The 17556-nt window shown below is 38.0% G+C and overlaps 1 protein-coding gene across 2 annotated transcripts in view; it reads left to right on the forward strand.

The window, feature by feature from the left end:
* The window catches only part of MARCHF1 (membrane associated ring-CH-type finger 1), a 246497-nt gene that overhangs the window by 213900 nt on the left and 15041 nt on the right, over positions 1 to 17556 (forward strand). For both annotated transcript variants that reach the window (XM_054202878.1, XM_054202879.1), the window contains one exon: positions 6697 to 6877. In XM_054202878.1, coding sequence (XP_054058853.1) covers positions 6697 to 6877 — 181 coding nt within the window. The remainder of the gene's footprint in view (positions 1 to 6696; positions 6878 to 17556) is intronic.

A 17556-nucleotide genomic window follows, 5' to 3' on the forward strand; every position in this document is an offset into this window, starting at 1 on the left:
TCTGTTTATGAATGAGTTAATTATTTGATGTGAGATGTTCATAAAGTTGTTTGGTTTAATTTTAAGTTCTAACTAAAAGCAGTGTAAGCACTTTATAAATTGGCGAAATGAGAAAATGACCTTTTCTGGACAGGAGAATAGTTTTCTTAAGATTATCAGACAGTAACGACAGCAATTTTGTGCATCCTGTTGCAAATGTGGAATTGGTTCCTTTTGGTCCAATTAAGATAACCTTGGAGCTCATGGTATTTCATGCTGGCAGCTAATAATCCTCTGTCAAAAATCAAAGCCAGGGATTCGCTTGGTCCAACATCTTCCAACTTTGCTGTTTCTCCCTGACTAAGCTCCCTTTAGTAATAGTGAGATATAGCAATGAGATGTAGCCGCTAAACAGGGTATGAATTTATCTTTGCATAATCATTATAAGTCCAGGTATGCTTTCCAGAGAAGGTCAAGATTTTAACTGCCTTTTCAATCATTTCTCACCAAAACTAATATTTTTTGGATTAGGCATTATCTTCCTTGGGCCTATTTGTACGGAGAAGATATTTCCCCCTTTTATTAGGCGGATTAGTAAAAAGTTCGAAAGCATTTCTATTCTACTGGTACACTTCCATCCACAGGAAAATGACAGTACGGGGATTGGGCTTCTGCAGTAGTTTATTACCATGCTGTAGTTCACAATGCATAGAAATGGCATCACAGGGGCAGTAAACATGTCACAGCCACAACGCAGTAGCTCCTCCTAATTTTGTCAGTGAAGGGGTGTCATTAGTGCTTTAGTTCAGAGAAGGAGACTGTGTTTGAAGCACATCTGATCACCTTTACTTTTACCATGATCTAGATCACACTGAGGATCGGTCTCAGGGTTCTCCAACTATTTTCCTTTTGAGTGAAAGCAAACGGAAAGATGTATTCCTGGTCCAACCCCAAATCAGAATCAAAACAAAGCAACCCCTGCCAAGATGACCCTGATGTGGATACCAGGTTTTTAGCACCAGCTGTTTTTTTTTCAACAGATTTGCTACACTTTCACTGCAATACTTCTTAGCACAGACACAGCTGTATAGCACCTAGGAATATTAGAGAACAATACATTTTTTACATAATTATGCCATTTATAGGCCTTAAACATTACCATACGTCATTAGCAGGATGCCCATGCCCCCACATACATTTCTATTTTTGAAAGCCTCAGAGGCACTCCTCTAGGTTGTACAATTTGTTAATGAGGGTAAAACTTGATGTGATATATTTTTAAGGAAGTCCGTAAAAGCTATCTGCACTACGTTACTGTAGCTAAACCCTTTGTCTATATGTAATGGCCAAGAATCCTTGAAAATTTTATTAGCTACTGAACTGCAGCGCCAATCTGAAGTACAGGATCCACTGAAAGAGTTCTGGTGATGCAGAATTACTGCAAACTCTTTTCCACCAGCGCCGCTCGTAATGACGAGGCTCTTCCGTAGCTCGAAGCACAAGCAGGGAGATGCTAATTCATTCTTAGCCTTAATCACCTTCCTTTGGCGATAGCTGTCTATGGAACTCGGCTGCACAGATACTGTCAGAGAGGAGCGCTTGCCAGCTGGGTAAGGGTACAGCACTAAGTTTCATGATGCACGCCTGACTCCTGCACAATAACTGCATTTTATACTTCACTGCAGTGGCATAGAAATTGGCCTATTTCCTTAATTACCGAAGAGTAAAGTGGATTAGTGAAAGACAGGTTAGGATAACTGCTGTTTTTCCAATGAGAGCTGAGATTAGGAGCTATTCTCTTTAATGAGAGTAAAATTGTTATCTTGCATGTGAAGGAAAAGCAACAAACTAGCTGGAATCTATCTGTATCTCTTGCAATAAGCAGTTGAGATGGTGACTAAGCATCTAGATTGTAATTTTTGGTTGCTATGGTTTTGCCAAACTAAACCATTGTCGGGAAAACCTGAAAAATGTCCGTGTGAACTCTTGCTTCATACTGATTTTAGTTGACCTTTTAAACTGAGATTAAGTTAGAAATGTTTGTCTATATGTAAAAAAAAATAAAATTTAATTTGATGAGAAGTGAAGAACAGTCATCCACGATAGCTCTTGCTGTTTTTCTGAAAATCAGCCTAAACCAAACCAGCACGTGACTGTCTACAAGCTGTAGCCATCTTGTTTCATCCTTCCCTTCCTGCCTTCTACCTTTTGCAATGAACCAGACCAGGGGAAACAAGGGAAAACAGTTCACGGTCATGGAAATAAAGACAGCGCGCCAATACCACGTTCTGGAGATGCCTCACTTCTGGGAGTTTAGTTTAGTAACATCACATTATTTTAACCCAATAAGAAATTTCTCTCATTTATGAAGAAAGTATGAAGAAATTATGAAGAAACGTATGGTGTCAGTATAGCCTTCAGTGAGGGAGGTGGTATTCCTTAAACTACTGGCAACTTTACGTACTCATTTTGCATAGTCATTATGGTACGAAGCTTCGTATGTCACATACCATTTCTCAATCAAGCATTGCGTTATCAGTGAGTTTTTCAGCATCCTTTCAGTGTGCCTTACATTTGATGAATATTTTGAACAAATAGAAATACTGTAAAATAATTTAAAATGCTCTCAGCACACTTCTCTAACTTTTCTTTTTTACATACATCGTTCTCTATAATTTGCTAAATTGAACTATTCTGTTTCTATTTGAGAATTGTTTTTTGTGTAGGGAACATACAAGAAATCTGAAACAGTTTTATATGAATTATGCAAAATCTTTCACAGAAACAAATTTTGTTTTCAATTTAGCATTTTTTATTTTTTTTCCTTCAAAATATTTTTTTTTGCCAATTTATTGCATTATAAGTGGACCTGATATTTAAGAACATCCTTTTAAATGCACAGTGTTGGCATAGATTTCTCTGTTTGGCACATCTATGCACTGAAGGTTGTAGAAACAATTCTGTACGAGAGAAGTATGTGCCGGTTAATTAAAATACTGGCGTGTAAAGTAAAAACTTAAGTATAAGAATCACTGCACTGTTAGAGTGTTATTTCATAAAGTTTCACAGTGAGCTTTCTTTAAAGAAAAATAAATATTCTGTGATCTCAATGTGTAGGGATATGTCTGTAGGTGTATATTATACACACACACACAAAATAATTTTTATATCTGAATCAGAAGTTCATCTAATAGCTCATATATGTTGTGTTGTCTGGTGTATGGATGATTTATAATGCAAAAGCTCCTTTGAAGCCTTGTACTCATCTTTTTCCCTAGCCAAGCAAGGTCCTGTTCCTAGGCAGGAATCTTTAAAGCATGAATCTGACAAACATACCAAAAAAAAAAAAAAAAAAAAAAAAAAAGCCAGCTCAATTTGTGACTATAAGGGGATTCTAACTAAAAGGATTTGGTCAAATAGCTGACTTCCCTCCCCTCCACTTCCAGACAGTCAAAAGTATTGCTCTATAATGAAGGCCATTTATCTACTAAAGGACTAGAAAGTTTGAGAAAAGCTGAGTATGTAAATTCTGTAGGCGTGCCTGAGCAGCTGGAACTGCAGCTATTAACCATGATCAGTGCTGTACTACAACTTGTAAATAAATCAGTATGGATTTAGCAATTTATATATATATATTTTTCTTTTCTTTATAGTGGAGAGCAGGGGGATTTCATTCAACTCATTTCTAAAGTATGTAAGCAAATTTTACTCTCAGCCCTGTAAATGGTCAGTCTGATGGGTCAAAATTTTGAACAGTTGTGATCATGCGAAAATAGGAAACTAGAATGAAAGTTCTCTGCCTCTGACCTGGTTTAGATACAGTTTAGGTAAGTCTGTGCTTTGTATACCTACTTCAGTTCTGTTTGCACAACATATTTTTCAAAACCATTATTCACAATTTATTTTCTATAATTTGGGGTAATTATGATGTACGTGATACATAAATACAGCAAAGGGCAAAGAGGCACAAAATTCTGATTCAGTATTCATGACTGAGCAAGATAATACAAGTTATCTGGCCCAAGTCTTTAAAAGATATTTAAGCAATTAGCCCACAGCTTGTTTCAATAGCTGTCAGGCACCCACGTATCTTTAAAGACTGTGATTGTGGGTTTAGGTAGCGTAAATTTCTTTTAAGGTAATTTCTTCTGGCTAAACAAATAACGAAGAGCTAAATTGCACCAAAGAGCATACAAGCTAATGAAAACCATGCCTTTGGTTGTTTTCTTTGGACTTTAATTCCATTTGAAGTTTGGTTTTATACTCATTACATATTTCATGGTTATAAAGCTAGAAGAGGCCATTAGATTATTTAGTTCGAGGTTCTGTATAATGTAAGTTCTTAATGTCACCCTGTTATTTATATGTTTAGCTTGTAAGTTCTGTACAACGAAGGCACAAATAGAACATATAATTCATATAGTGTTTTTCTGCAAAAGCATTTCTACTAAAGAATACTTCTATTCATTTCACATTCGCAGTGTCACTTTATTTGAAGATCCCACTGGAGTTTTAGGCTTGTATTTTAGCTCTTAACATAATTTTAAACAATTCTGGCAGTAGTGGAAAAAAGGCTCTTGGGTACATAGCTTAGTTGTCTAATTTCTAAATAGTTTAAATGCTAAGCCTGTAAAAAAAATTGTGTATAGCTTGAACTTAAATGAACAAAGAATACTAGTTTTCCTTTGGGAAACAGCTTTAATTTAAAAAGAAAATGATGTTTTTTATGCACCTCTCAGCTGGGAATGCATTTGTTAGCAAAATAGCTGTTCAGTGTTTTGAAAATTTAGTTCTGCTTAAGCTACAGGCTCAATAAGAAGTCAGCTCACAGACAATTTCCATATAAGAACTAAGCTGCTGATGCACCTAGCTTGGCTGGGTGAGTAAAGACAAGACTGTAAACTGAGTTCTTGTAAAATGTGTCTCACAAAAAATGAATGTGTGCAAGATAGGAGTTGTGGGTATTTTCTTCTCCCCTCTACTCCCATGGGGTATGAGATGCTGATTAGCGTATGGGCACCACTGTAGACACTGAAAACCTGACTTTTGTGTACCATGTTCCCAGAGCTTCATTTTTTTGGCTGTTTTTTTTGGTTTGTTTTGGTTTGGTGGGGTTTTTTTGTTTGGCTGATAGGTTGTTTGGTTGTCGTGTCTCATGCTGTATTTCTAGCAAAACAGCTTTGTTCTGCTTTCCCATTATTGTAGATTCGTTTTCTCATGGCTCTAGGCTACACCGTGGAAGAACAGTGAAGCTGCTGGGTTTGATCCCTAGATCTTTCACATAGACATTGAAATCTGCTCCTCCCCCTGCTTGTGGACTTGGCAGCCTCAGTGCTGTGCCGTAGCCGGTCTCCCCCGGGTGTCTTTGCCAGGCTGCTTCCTGACCTACGCCAGGCGCTCCTGTGCTATGAGGAAGGTCACCCTTCTTCCCTAACCTGGCTGGTAGGAAGAGAACTTCAACGCAGGGCCCTCCCCAGCCTTTTTCATACCCCAGGAAGCAGTGTGGCCACATTTTTCTGCAGAAAGGGGTGAGTTATTCCTCAGACATGTTTGGCCTCCTCTGCACGCATGTGTCTGAGGGTGCCTTTCCTAAGTACCAAGTTTCTAAGCAATAAGTTTTGTTTGCGTGACACCAGGATCTGAGCTGTTGTTGCTACTTCACTATTTTGAAATAACATTTCTCAGGCTTCAGCTCTTTTTGCCCTTACGTGCTAATTTGACTCTTAGGACATTCATGAGGGTTTGGGTGCTTTGCTGTGCGTTTCTGGGGTGGGGTTGGGAGGAAGTTACTCTTCGTTGAGGTGAACCTCCTTCACTTCAGGTGTTTGGTTAAGTCTTCTGCTCACAGTAGAGCTTTCTCTGCCCTCACAGAGATACTTGCCAATAACGCTGGTTTCGATGGGTGAATGTTTTCTTGATATAATCAGGAGTCTGTTTGGAAGAGGGGAAAATCACCAAGACGTTTGGACATGTGTCACAGAAGAAAACCATCAGATTGTGATGTTAGGACACTGAGCATTTTATGCAAAACCGCAACGTGAAAAGCTCTGTATCCCATTACAAGGTAACAACAATTCTGGGATCAACCTTGGGGTCTGCTAACAGCTGTAGCTTTTGTTTTCCCAGATAACACAGCTATCTGCTTCAAAGGGACATTGAATAATGAAAAAGAGGAAGGACCATGACTTTTTAACACCTGCCTCCTAAAAAGTGTGTGCATGTGTGCGTACTCTGTGCCATACACATTACTCTAAAGTGCTCAAAACTGTTCTCTTATCCTTTTAACTGTGTAACTCCAAAGAGATATCCTAGGAACTTCTTGTACTTTTCTTATTGGATATTTCCAGTTTTGGTTTCAATTCTGTTAACTTTGTGTATTTTATTGGCATTACTTACAGACCAAGGACTGTTCAGCTCTAAGAAAGACCACTGATATTTGTCTTAAAGGTTTTGCTATGCATAAAAGGGAGAAACAGTGTTATTTCTATTGATTCGCCTTCAGACTGCGTAGCAAATTCAAAGAGAAATAGCTAAGCGATATTACTAAGTGGCGGAAGGGAACAAAGAATATGTTCCTGGGCCTCAATCCGAAAGGTCATACAGCTTGTGTCTTATGAATGTCAAGCCTGAAAACGAAAAAGCAGTGTAAATAAACCAGTGCCTTTGCCTTGCTGGTTGGCAAGTTCCCTCACTAGCTCTTGCTGTCCTTCCTGTCAGGATCTGTCACTGTGAGGGAGATGATGAAAGTCCCCTCATCACACCGTGTCGCTGCACAGGGACCCTGCGCTTTGTTCACCAGGCCTGTCTGCACCAGTGGATTAAGAGCTCAGACACACGCTGCTGCGAACTCTGCAAGTACGACTTTATAATGGAGACCAAGCTCAAACCTCTTCGGAAGGTACGGTGCTTTTGAATTTAATTATCCTCAAGTGTCAAATGGCCGGAACGGCTGCGCGAAGTACTGGCACAATTAAAGAAACATCTGCCTGTCCAAAATGGCTTTGTATTCGCTGTAGTTAAATCAGTCCCAGTGATTTTTTTTTCTGCGTTGAAGTTAGGTAATTTGCAGTAGCAGGGGATTTTGACTGAAGATTTCATTTCAGCACCCACGCAATATAAATGCACAAGTAATAGTTTATTGTATTTAGAACTTTTAACTTCAGCTTTTTGTTATTGTCTGATCTGCTTATTTTTAATCCGGAAAGAAATCTTACTCATTGTGGTTTGCTGCTGAATGACACACACCAGTTCACCCAGTGTTTTTTACACTGAGCCCATAACTTCTGGTGGAGAATGATGCTTACACCAATGTGGAGACAGAAATTACAAAGTAATACAGTCAATCAATTTAGCTGCATCTGTTCTAACGGTTACACTTGTGAGCAAATTAATCACTCGTACATTAAGATTAGTTAATGGAATCTAAACTACAGAGCAACCTTGCATCCTGAAAGTCAAATGTATATTATCATCTGTTTTCCAGGATAAATCAATTTAATGGCACACAGGCTGTCAGTATAGGGAAGGTGAAGAGCTTGTTAAACATATGTGGGTTTGGTTTTCTTTGGAGCAAATAATTTCTCCTCTAGTTTTTCTCTAAAAATGCTCTCATCCTTTTAGGGTTTTCTTGCACCTTTGAAGTTTAAGTCAATCTAGAACACGGCAAGTTTTGATTTAAAATAAATTTCAGTGTGAGAGCACTTGAAAAACATGTAGCAACTATTAGCTTACAACTAGCGTATGCATATGTAGTAGCGTTTTGATGGCAAAAGACATTTTGGTTTTGTCAGCTTTGCCACAGGTAGCAGTTCAGGGAAAGAAGAGCAAATGAAATTCCTTCTCATTTCCCATCCAGAGAAATTATCTAGTAAGTCCCTGATGATAAATCACTTTTGAAGAACTCGGATTGATTTGACAAGCAAAGCTGGTGATAGAAAAGGACACAGTTCTCAAGTGCCAGGTAGATCTTGCCAGGTAGACTGGAAATTGAAACAGATGTAAATAAAAAACTGAAAGCTAAAAACTTAATTATATTGACTTAGTTTTTTAGCAATTGCAGATAAATTTTAGCTAATGTGACAGGAAAGAGATAATTGTATAAAATCCCCTGCCTGTAGCATATCTTTTGGGTTTTTTTCCCTGTATGTGTGTTTCTATTTTGAACACAAATTGCTTTAACCTTCCATCTAACAAATACACTTGGCACCAGCCACGTTCCCCAAGAGAATATACAGGTATCAGTATTTTTAGCAAAAGCCTTTTCCTGATTGTGTTAGATAATAGAGTGCCTTTAAAAAACTTGAAATAAAATTTTTAGCATCCAAGGTGAAAAGGAGTGAAATATGTGAATAACTGTTGATATCAGAAGTAGACACTTTTAACTGTGTGTGTCTCATCATTGCCGTCCCCCCTCCCATTTTTTCTTGTAATTGAAAAAAATTAATGGAATACTGTCTGATTTAGACTGGTAATGTAATTCCTGTAAGTCTGTCTTTTCTTAATTGAATGATTAACACCTTATTTATCTTATCATTGGTTCTCAGGTGAGTTTTTTCTTTCTGACTTATCAAAAATGAGCCTATTCTTTCAGACAGGGTATTTTTGTTTCTGCTCAAAGCAGTACTCAAATGTAGTTTATCTGCCTGACAGTAAATGCTGGCAGCATTCCCCCCTTCAAATGCAGTGCAAAAAAAATTTGCCTGTATGGTACGGACCCAGCATCTAATTACAGATCCATTTTTATAATTTACACCCATTTCAGAAACCAAAACCAAAGTTTCGAATTAGTTATCCTTTTTGCAAAAATAGTTATCCTTTTTGCAAAATTAGTTATCCTTTTTGCAATTATAACATGCAATTGTGACACCTTTCATATGTTATATTAAACTAAATATATCATCCCTAATAAGTGTATGCACTATCATTGCCATCATTCACAAATCTATGAAACACTAAAGGGTTTATGAGAAGCTGTTTTATAAACCAAGTATTTTGACAGCTGTAGCAAAGACAAGGTAAGGGAGGAAAGAGTGATCACAGAGAGACCTGCTGGGTGACCACAGCTCACTGGTAACTTTCCACCCAAACAATCTTTAATAAAAAAATCACTGAAAATTGCTGTTTTGGTAAAAACGATGTATTTTGCCAAAGTGGAAAATTCCAAGGAAACACTATCAAATTTCTTGCAAGCTTTTACGGAGCCCAGGACCTCAGCGGTGGGGCATTCCCTAGGAGTCCAGGTTTTCAGAAGATGGCGTGAAGACTGATTACCAGAGAGCAAAGTGCTGTGGGACAGGCAGCTCCTAAAGCTGATGCTCACCACAGTCCTGTCTCCTTGTTGCAGGATCTGAAAGTCCCTGTAGAGACTGTAGGACTTAAAGACCTTCTTGAGAGCTTTAGGTTTCGCTAAGGCTTGGCTCTGTACTAGATCCCGAGAGCCTTCAGTCTCCAGCACTAAGTCCAGCCTGGCAGCAGTGAATTAAAACTTCCCAGATCTCCTAAGGATGGAAAATGAGGAATTCTCTATTTTAGAAGAGTGCCTGTTCTTTTCCATAAGAAACTTATTTTATGAAAAAAAAACCCTGAAATTTCCCCTAAAGTGAAAGTTTCTGGCCAGCTCCAGAAAATGCCATTTCCATGGCCATTAGACCTGGATTTGAAGGGGCATTCTACAAGTGAAAGGGTCACATCTCTCAATCAGTTTTGATTTTTAATCTCTATTTTATCTGTGATGTGAGATTCTATAGCTTGGTTCTTGACTGTGCATTGCTTCGTTATGATGAATTTTATCATAATACCATTGTAACATTCCAACTGCTGGTCTCCTGAAGGGAAAAATTACAGACCACAGAACTTAATTACAGGTGTCTATACTTTTGTTTTTGCAGTATCACAAAAGCAGAATTTAAATATAAAACAATTTGATTCAACTGGTGAATTAGCAACTTTATTCATGCCTCAGCCTTTCATGCACTCACAATGTGTCCTAACAGTTTTTTTATCAAAATCTAGGGGTTTATAGCAAAATCAAGTTTGAATATCATGTCATACAGCTATTAGCACCCATAAGTGCCAATGTGCAGCATCCTAAGTTAACATAAATAAAGATACCTCTATTAAATCAATAGGCTTGTGAAATGTGCAGCAGTTATTTAATTACAGAATCCCTGAAAGCACCAGACATCAAATAAAACTTAGCTTAATCATTTTAGTAAGTCTTTGCATTGAAGTAATCCTTTTAAGCATTGATCAACAGGGATTGCAAGTGTTTCATATATTTGAGCACATCTAATTACCTTGCTGAATATAAATTTAGAGATTAAATACTAAGCATTGCTTGATGTGTCTGTTTTATTTCTCATGGTCTCTGTTATGTGTATCTATGGTTATAAATAATACAAATGTATTTGTAGCTTTACCTTTCAACGTTTGCAATCCATAATGCAGAATTTCTCATTTATAAAGTGACTTTATTTATCATGGAAGGAATTTGAAAGTGGCAAGAAGCTTGTGTGGGTTCCTTATTGAGCTCTCTCAGGTAATAGCTTCATCCTGAGAAAATCACTGCTTCTTTAAAAAGGATATAATCCTGGTAAAGTAGCACCTGCATTGCATATCTCTTGAATTTGCTGTTTGAAGCATAGTAGAAACAGGAACTGAATGAAAATACTGTAAGTATGAAATGGATTAAAATATCAAATTAAAAGGCACTTAAAATGCAGAATTGTTTTCAAATGGAGATTTCTCCACAGTGTCTATACCTCAAGATACTTTTAATATTTAAATTGTGCAATAATTGTAAGATGTCTGGTATCTGATGAGATGTTTTACTTTGATGCATTATCCCAACAGATTATTCTGTGGTCTTGGATATGTCTGTTTTCTTCCCTGATTTTGTTTTATCTTCGAAACGATTTACAGACAATGTCTTATTTATGTGAGGCATAAGCAATATTGCACATTGTTACCATGCAGTTACTCTTGGTCCTTAAGGAACAGCAAGGCAATTTTTTGTTCAGAGAAGCATTATGTACCAGTTGAGGTTGATTTTCTTTATGATAGAAAGGGTATCTGAATTCATCCCTTTTAAAAATAGAGGATTGAGTGTGTTCTTTTAGAACGGGGTGGTAAGATTCTGTGAAATTAAACAGAAGCAAAGCCAGTCTTAAAATACTGGTAATGAAAGAAACTTGATCTTCTTGTTCATTTTGAATGTGTACATATATCTTCTAAGCGTTTACTCCTCTTCTATTCTGTATTTGCTTATATACTGACAAATAGCACTTCTAAGTGTGGTACGAGGTGCCTCTCTTTGGGTTTTACACCATTGAACTCTGTAGAACTTCTCGTGTATGCAGCTGCTGTCATTAGAGGAGAAGGAAGGAATGCTGTCTCCCCACTTGGTATCATTTATTTTATAAATAACTAGGTTGTAATAAGAGTGATAAAATGTCCATGCCAGCTTTAACTCCCATACAGGATTCAAAGGTTTAAGTCCCAGTTGGAGATACGTGGTTCACAGCTGCGCAGAGCAGGGTATTTAGGTCCTGGAGAGGTTACGGAACTGGGTAACTCAGATTTCCGTACAAAGCAAAACCCAGTCCAAGCATAAGAAGTGACCCATTGTGGTCAGATTAGTGATTAACTGGTTAAATCAGTTTGGAAAAGATTTCAGCTGTTTGGTGTGATGCTGATTTAATAATTGGATCAAAAGCAAATGTTTAGTTATACTATAGTACGTTAAAGATACTCTATTTGCAACAAGACCATCGGATTGGTAGCAGCTGTATAGCCAATTAAGATGTAGGGTTTGAGCCAACAGACGTCAGTGCACTCAATGTGGGGTAATGCCCAGCTGGAAGGTAGAGAAATCCGCAATTCACAGGCCCATTAAAAAAAAAAAAAAGTGAATCGCCTATGGAAGCAACAGAAGAAAATCAGAATGCTGCTTTGAGAGCTATGATGAGCTAAGGAAAGTCTAAAGTGAATCTTTAAGTCCCATTTCTCTCCCGGACTTAATGTTTCACTCTGGAGCAGGAACACATCTGCTTCTGCTCCCCTTGTTGGAGCTCGAACTGCATAGGGTGCCTTATTTTACAAACCAGTCATCATCTGCACTACTCTAAATCCAGTTGTTAGAGCTCTTGGCTGATGTGTGAGCGTGCCAGATTCAGCTCCCTTCTCTGTGCTTAACGTAGTCCTATAAAAGGAGTAAATCTTAAAAAATATGACTGCCTGGAGGAATTCATTCATAACCGGGTGCTTTGTGGATATATCCTTTTTTGATAAAATCTGGTAGGATGCATGATAAATTCAGTGATGGCAAAATATGTTAAGGGTCTGGATGTATTTTTGATCCAGTGCTAGCTGACTAATTCGTATTTACATTTTTTATTTAAGAGTATGGTGATCACTGCTGAAAGTGATACAGCCTGCAGAGACATCTTTGTGAAATCCTGCTATGAAATCAAAAGTGGTCGCCATTAGAAACCACTTCTCCCACCAGAGTAGACTCTCAGAACCAGAAGTGACCTGCAGAGTCTCCCAGGAAAAAAAAAAGGAAACTTTGAGCACTCATTACTATATCGCTTGCTGTTTACTTCTTATTGCCCTGTGCTATGAAGTATGAACCATCTGGCTTTTTCATCAGTTTTCTAATAAGGCTCATGATAGGACATGATAGCTAATACTGCATAGGTCAGGTAACACTGACTTGCTGTGGGATTAGTTCTCTTTTAACCCAGTTTGGTGAATACTTTGCAGTCCTTAACATAGCAGAAGAGCCGACATTTCCTTTTGATTTCTGGTGCAGCGGCACAGTGTCGTCAAGGCAACCTGCTCCCGTGTTTTCTTTCTTACAGTAAACTGCCTCAAAACATCACTAGCCTCAAATCATTTCTTGTAATATGTGGGGTCAGACACTTCACCGGCATGCACAAAGGCACAAAGCTATTACTTCCTTATTGGCTATCATGTCATTATAGTGAATAACTTTGTGCTCAAGGGAGGAAGTGTATATTAAAGCTTTTAAAGTAAAAATAATTCTATAGCATTTGTATCCTATTGTGATGCCTCAAGGATGCAAGGGACTACTTTGTTCAGACAGTTGTATTCCTAATTCTGAGAGAGAGTAATAGAGCATTGCTGCTAATTTATCTGTACATCGACAACATGCTGTAGTTCGCAGAGTAATGTTGTCTTGCATTTTGTGCCAAAACAAGAATAACAGATCTTACCTTTCTCATAGTGGTAGAATTTGGGTTAGCTTTCTATCTTATATTTCTTTCTCTTCCATTCAACACAGCTTTTATTCACCCAACTGTTCCAGTTCCCATGGACCACTGACTAGCGATGCTGACCTTCTGTGCCTCATACCTTGAAATCATCATAACATACCCTTAGGCTCTCAAAAAGCCATCTCATTATGATACTTTGCCCGTACACCCTTATGTGCAGCATCCTTCCTGGAGGGGGAACAAGATGTCTGTATTGTCGTTGCTTTGAACTTGCATTGTTTTAAGAAGCAAACAAAAAATCTTATACCAGAAAATGAAATGAAGACTACTTCCTCTTTTAATTAGCTGCTAGTAACCAAATTTGCTACTTCTGCTGCCTGGTAGAATTTACAAAAGCAAAGGGAATTCAGGAGATTGTCCAGCCCTGGGTATTAGCGGTGTTATCCACTGTTGCACAGAACCATAAACATGAGCTCTGGGAGGTACAAATCCTTCTGTGCTTCCTGAGCCTGAAATGAACAGTTGGTCTGAGCTGTTTTACAGATGCAACTTGCATCACGAGGTTTCATCTTCCTTTTACTTAAAGGGTCCTACCCTATCCTTCGTCAGCCTCTCAGTTATTTTTTACGTATTTGGGGTCTCCTTTTCATTGTTTTAATTTCAGCTCTTTCAGTGTTCCGTTTTTAAAGCTTGGCCTCATCAATAGTTATAAGAGAAGAGGGGCTGGGTAGGTGAAGCATTGGAAATAATTAAGAGGATCTCTTGATACTGGCGTAAAGAAAATGTAAGCGGAATGGTGCCCTGACACAAAATGTATAGCTAGTAATATAAAACGTAAAGAGCATAATCAACCCAAGCAGTGACCTAAACCACTCATTGTTATTCACGGACGTTTGTAAAAATGCCATTTTTACTGTTTAATTTTGAAGCTAGGGATTTTACCAGCTCTAATGGGAGTGGGCTGCTATTCATGATCTGATTAATGCATGTATTAATCTCTCACATAACTAACTAACACATGCAATTTTACAGTGGTTATTTGCCTCAAATTTATTTTGCCTGGGACCTATTGATGTGAAAATGACCTGAACTGAGTTTTAGTTCACAGGCTGATGCTTGCTTGTTGGTGGAATGCATGCAAAAAATGGTTTCTCTTGAACATAGTGATGTTCTCTTGAACGTAGCAATACTGTACTTGATCTAAATTATGATCAAATAATCATAAACTGATAATTATCAGTTTATTCAGTATATTTTATAATTTTTAGGGTTAATTTAATTTTATTCCTAGAGCATTTTATTTAAATTATTTGGAAAAAAAGAAAATTTTCCTCCAGGAATTATTCAGATCGCCGATTTGTATGCGGCAAAATTGGAATGTATGGCATTTGTTGGAAGTCTTTCAGAATTCCCTCAGTTCTCTGCCAGAACACTAGGCTGTAGTTTTGTGTTAATTACTCTAGCCTTTCCTCAGCCCAAATTTCCTCTATTTCATTTTTATTTAATTGGATCAAAAGAGTCTCTCTTGTGGGAAAATTAAAAGACAGAGAAGGTAACTGTAGCTGTTCATTGGGAAATCAGTATTCTTGCTAAAGTCGTGTTTATAGATAACGAAGCACATCAGCTCCTTTTTTTAAATCTTGGTTATGTGGCAATTCAGACATATGTACATATACTGTATATATAGTTCCAAAAATAAGATACGTCTAGATATATTTAAGCAGCAATGTATTTAAAAATACCAGGGTTTTGGTATACAAGAACATTTAAACCAAGCCACATATTTGTAACTTTTCAGACTGATTTGGTTAAGGGAAGCTCAGAAGCTGAGTTACATTTCCTATATGTAGGTCAGTTGCTCTTATGACTTCAGGAAGACCACATAAAGAGAATTAGTGTTCAGGTTCACTTGTACTATTAATTTAGTGGGTGTTGGGGGGGGAAGAATTGGTAAGAGCATCTCTGATCTATAAACATGAAGGACAGAAAATGAGATAAAAGGACACGCAAGATGATCTTGAGGTTCATCCAACAGTACCAAATGGCTACTCTTTGTTCAGTGACTTTCAGAGATAGCTGCTTTCCATTTCCAGTCAACTGTACTCCTTTTCTTCCAAGAGTCCTTAGCATGCAAAGGTACCTCTGTACCCTTCCTTCCCCTCCTTGCTGCTGGGCTTCATTCCTCTTACGACACGTGATGCTGAAGGGCCTTGGGCTGTAGCGATGTAATACATGCTCCTGTAGGCCAGCTTGCACAGCAAGTTCTCCAGGTAAATGGCTTTAGGTTTTTCATTCTGTAAGATCCAAATTAGAACTCTAAGGAATTTTACATATTGGAAAGAGTGTTTAAATTGCTAATGTATCAAATGGGAGAACCTAGGACATGAACAGCAAACAAAAAAGACCAAGCACATTTAGTATAAGGCAGTTATGAGAATTTTCATGCTTGCACTGCTCTAAGAGAAGGCAAACTTAGGTGGAAAATATTTTCAAGGTGGAATAACTAATATTCTGTTGTAACTCCTAGAGTTACATCATTTATAACGACAGCTAAATAAACAGAAACTATATTTATTGATTTAGCTTTTCAGGTGCCACCAATTTTATTTCATCATCTCTAATTTCAAAATGCATGCTTCAAGATACTTATCAGCAGGCTAGACAATTTGATATCGAGGAAATTAAGCAGTGTGATGAATACTAAAGAGAAGGTGATTCAAGTAAAGGCTCTCTAACAAAATTGTGATCATATATTTTAACAATGTCTTAGGTGCCTAAGGGAACAGGTCTTCAGAGAAATTTCACTTTAATTGGGCACAACTAAAGAAAGTGGAGAGGCATACAAGACTATGTAATGGGATGTTGATCTCCAGCATGTTGCTATATCCACCTTTCTGTCTAATTTCTCTCCTTTTCCTATTTCTACCACGCTATCCCAGCCTTCTGTCCACATCCCTCGCGCTATTTAAGACCAAAATACACTCAGATGTGCAAAGGCAGTTAAGATACTCTGGCACAGACTGTTGGGAGATGGTTTGTTATGGCTGCTCTAGTGGAGGAAGGATTCACGTGTGCTTTGTCGCCGGCACAACCCATCTCAAATCCAGCGCTGAGCATGTGTCACGGCTGCTCTTGTATTGCCCATAGAGCGCATATCGCAAAATGCAGCACCCCCACCTGCTTTGGTTGGAAAATGAAATCTCAGCTTAACTGGCCTTGCAGGAAAATTATGATCTGTGCTTTGTGGTATGATAGTTAGATTGATTGATTTTTTTTTTTAATGTTGGGGTTTTTTTTTGTGTCTAATGTTGTTTGAGAGCTGGACTGTGATTTAAAGGCATTTGCTACTTAGTGACTGGAGGAAAATGTCATGCCTTCAATTAGGTGTGCTGCTCTTTTGGAAAGAGAAAGGAGACAGAGGCAGGAGACAACTAGCTGCAAAGAGAACAAAAGTGACACACAAACTAGATCCATTTGATAGAATGGTTGTAAAAATACTGTAGGGAGAGCGGGTAACAGTAGCATCTGCTTGCAGTTTGGACTGACTGTAATAAAGGTTAATGGAGACATAGATTCTACCCCTTTTCCTTACTTCTTTATGGGTTGCCCACATGTAGCTTGTTTGTTTGCTTGTTTAATTTTTGAGTAATAAACTGATATGTCCAGGCACCTAAAGTCTTTTCTAGAGTTCAAGATGTGTACCAGACATTCCCCATAGTTTTTATGAGCTTTGCATTATAGTGATGGTTCGCTTCTGAACAGTGGTTCAATGTTTTGCCTGCAGTTTATCCATCATTATAGATTATCTTATCTATAAGGTAGCTGAAGCGTGCTATGCCAGGAGATGATGGTCCTTTTCTTAAATAGCTTACACACAAGGCAAGAGAAACAGCAACTGTGAAAGAGAAGCTCATGATACCAAAGTTCCAAAGTAGTTCATGAAGTACCAAAGGCTGTTCATGTAGACCTCGGTTGAACGAAGAATTAGTTAATGCATTGTTTCAGCATTCAAAAAGGATGCTTGAAATTAAACACTTTGTAGAGTACTTTTACATTCCATATATTGATGTAAAATAATTTCTAGCAGATGGGAGCTAGGAAGAAGCTCCCAATATGGAAAGATTATGCTATAATTACTTGCCATGGGGTTTCTTGCATGTTTCTCTGAAACATCTGGTGTTGGCCTCTGTTGGAGACAGAGCATTGGATGAGAGGGACATGAGGTCTGGCAATTCCTGTATTTCCAAAGCGTAGCATTTTTGTGGTTACTTTGTGTTGGGGTGATTAGGATGCAGATACTGAAGTTCTTCTAGTTGGTAAATGACAAGTATTCTCAATAGTA

This window comes from Rissa tridactyla, chromosome 5, assembly GCF_028500815.1.
Source record: "Rissa tridactyla isolate bRisTri1 chromosome 5, bRisTri1.patW.cur.20221130, whole genome shotgun sequence".
Classification (NCBI taxonomy): Eukaryota; Metazoa; Chordata; class Aves; order Charadriiformes; family Laridae; genus Rissa; species Rissa tridactyla.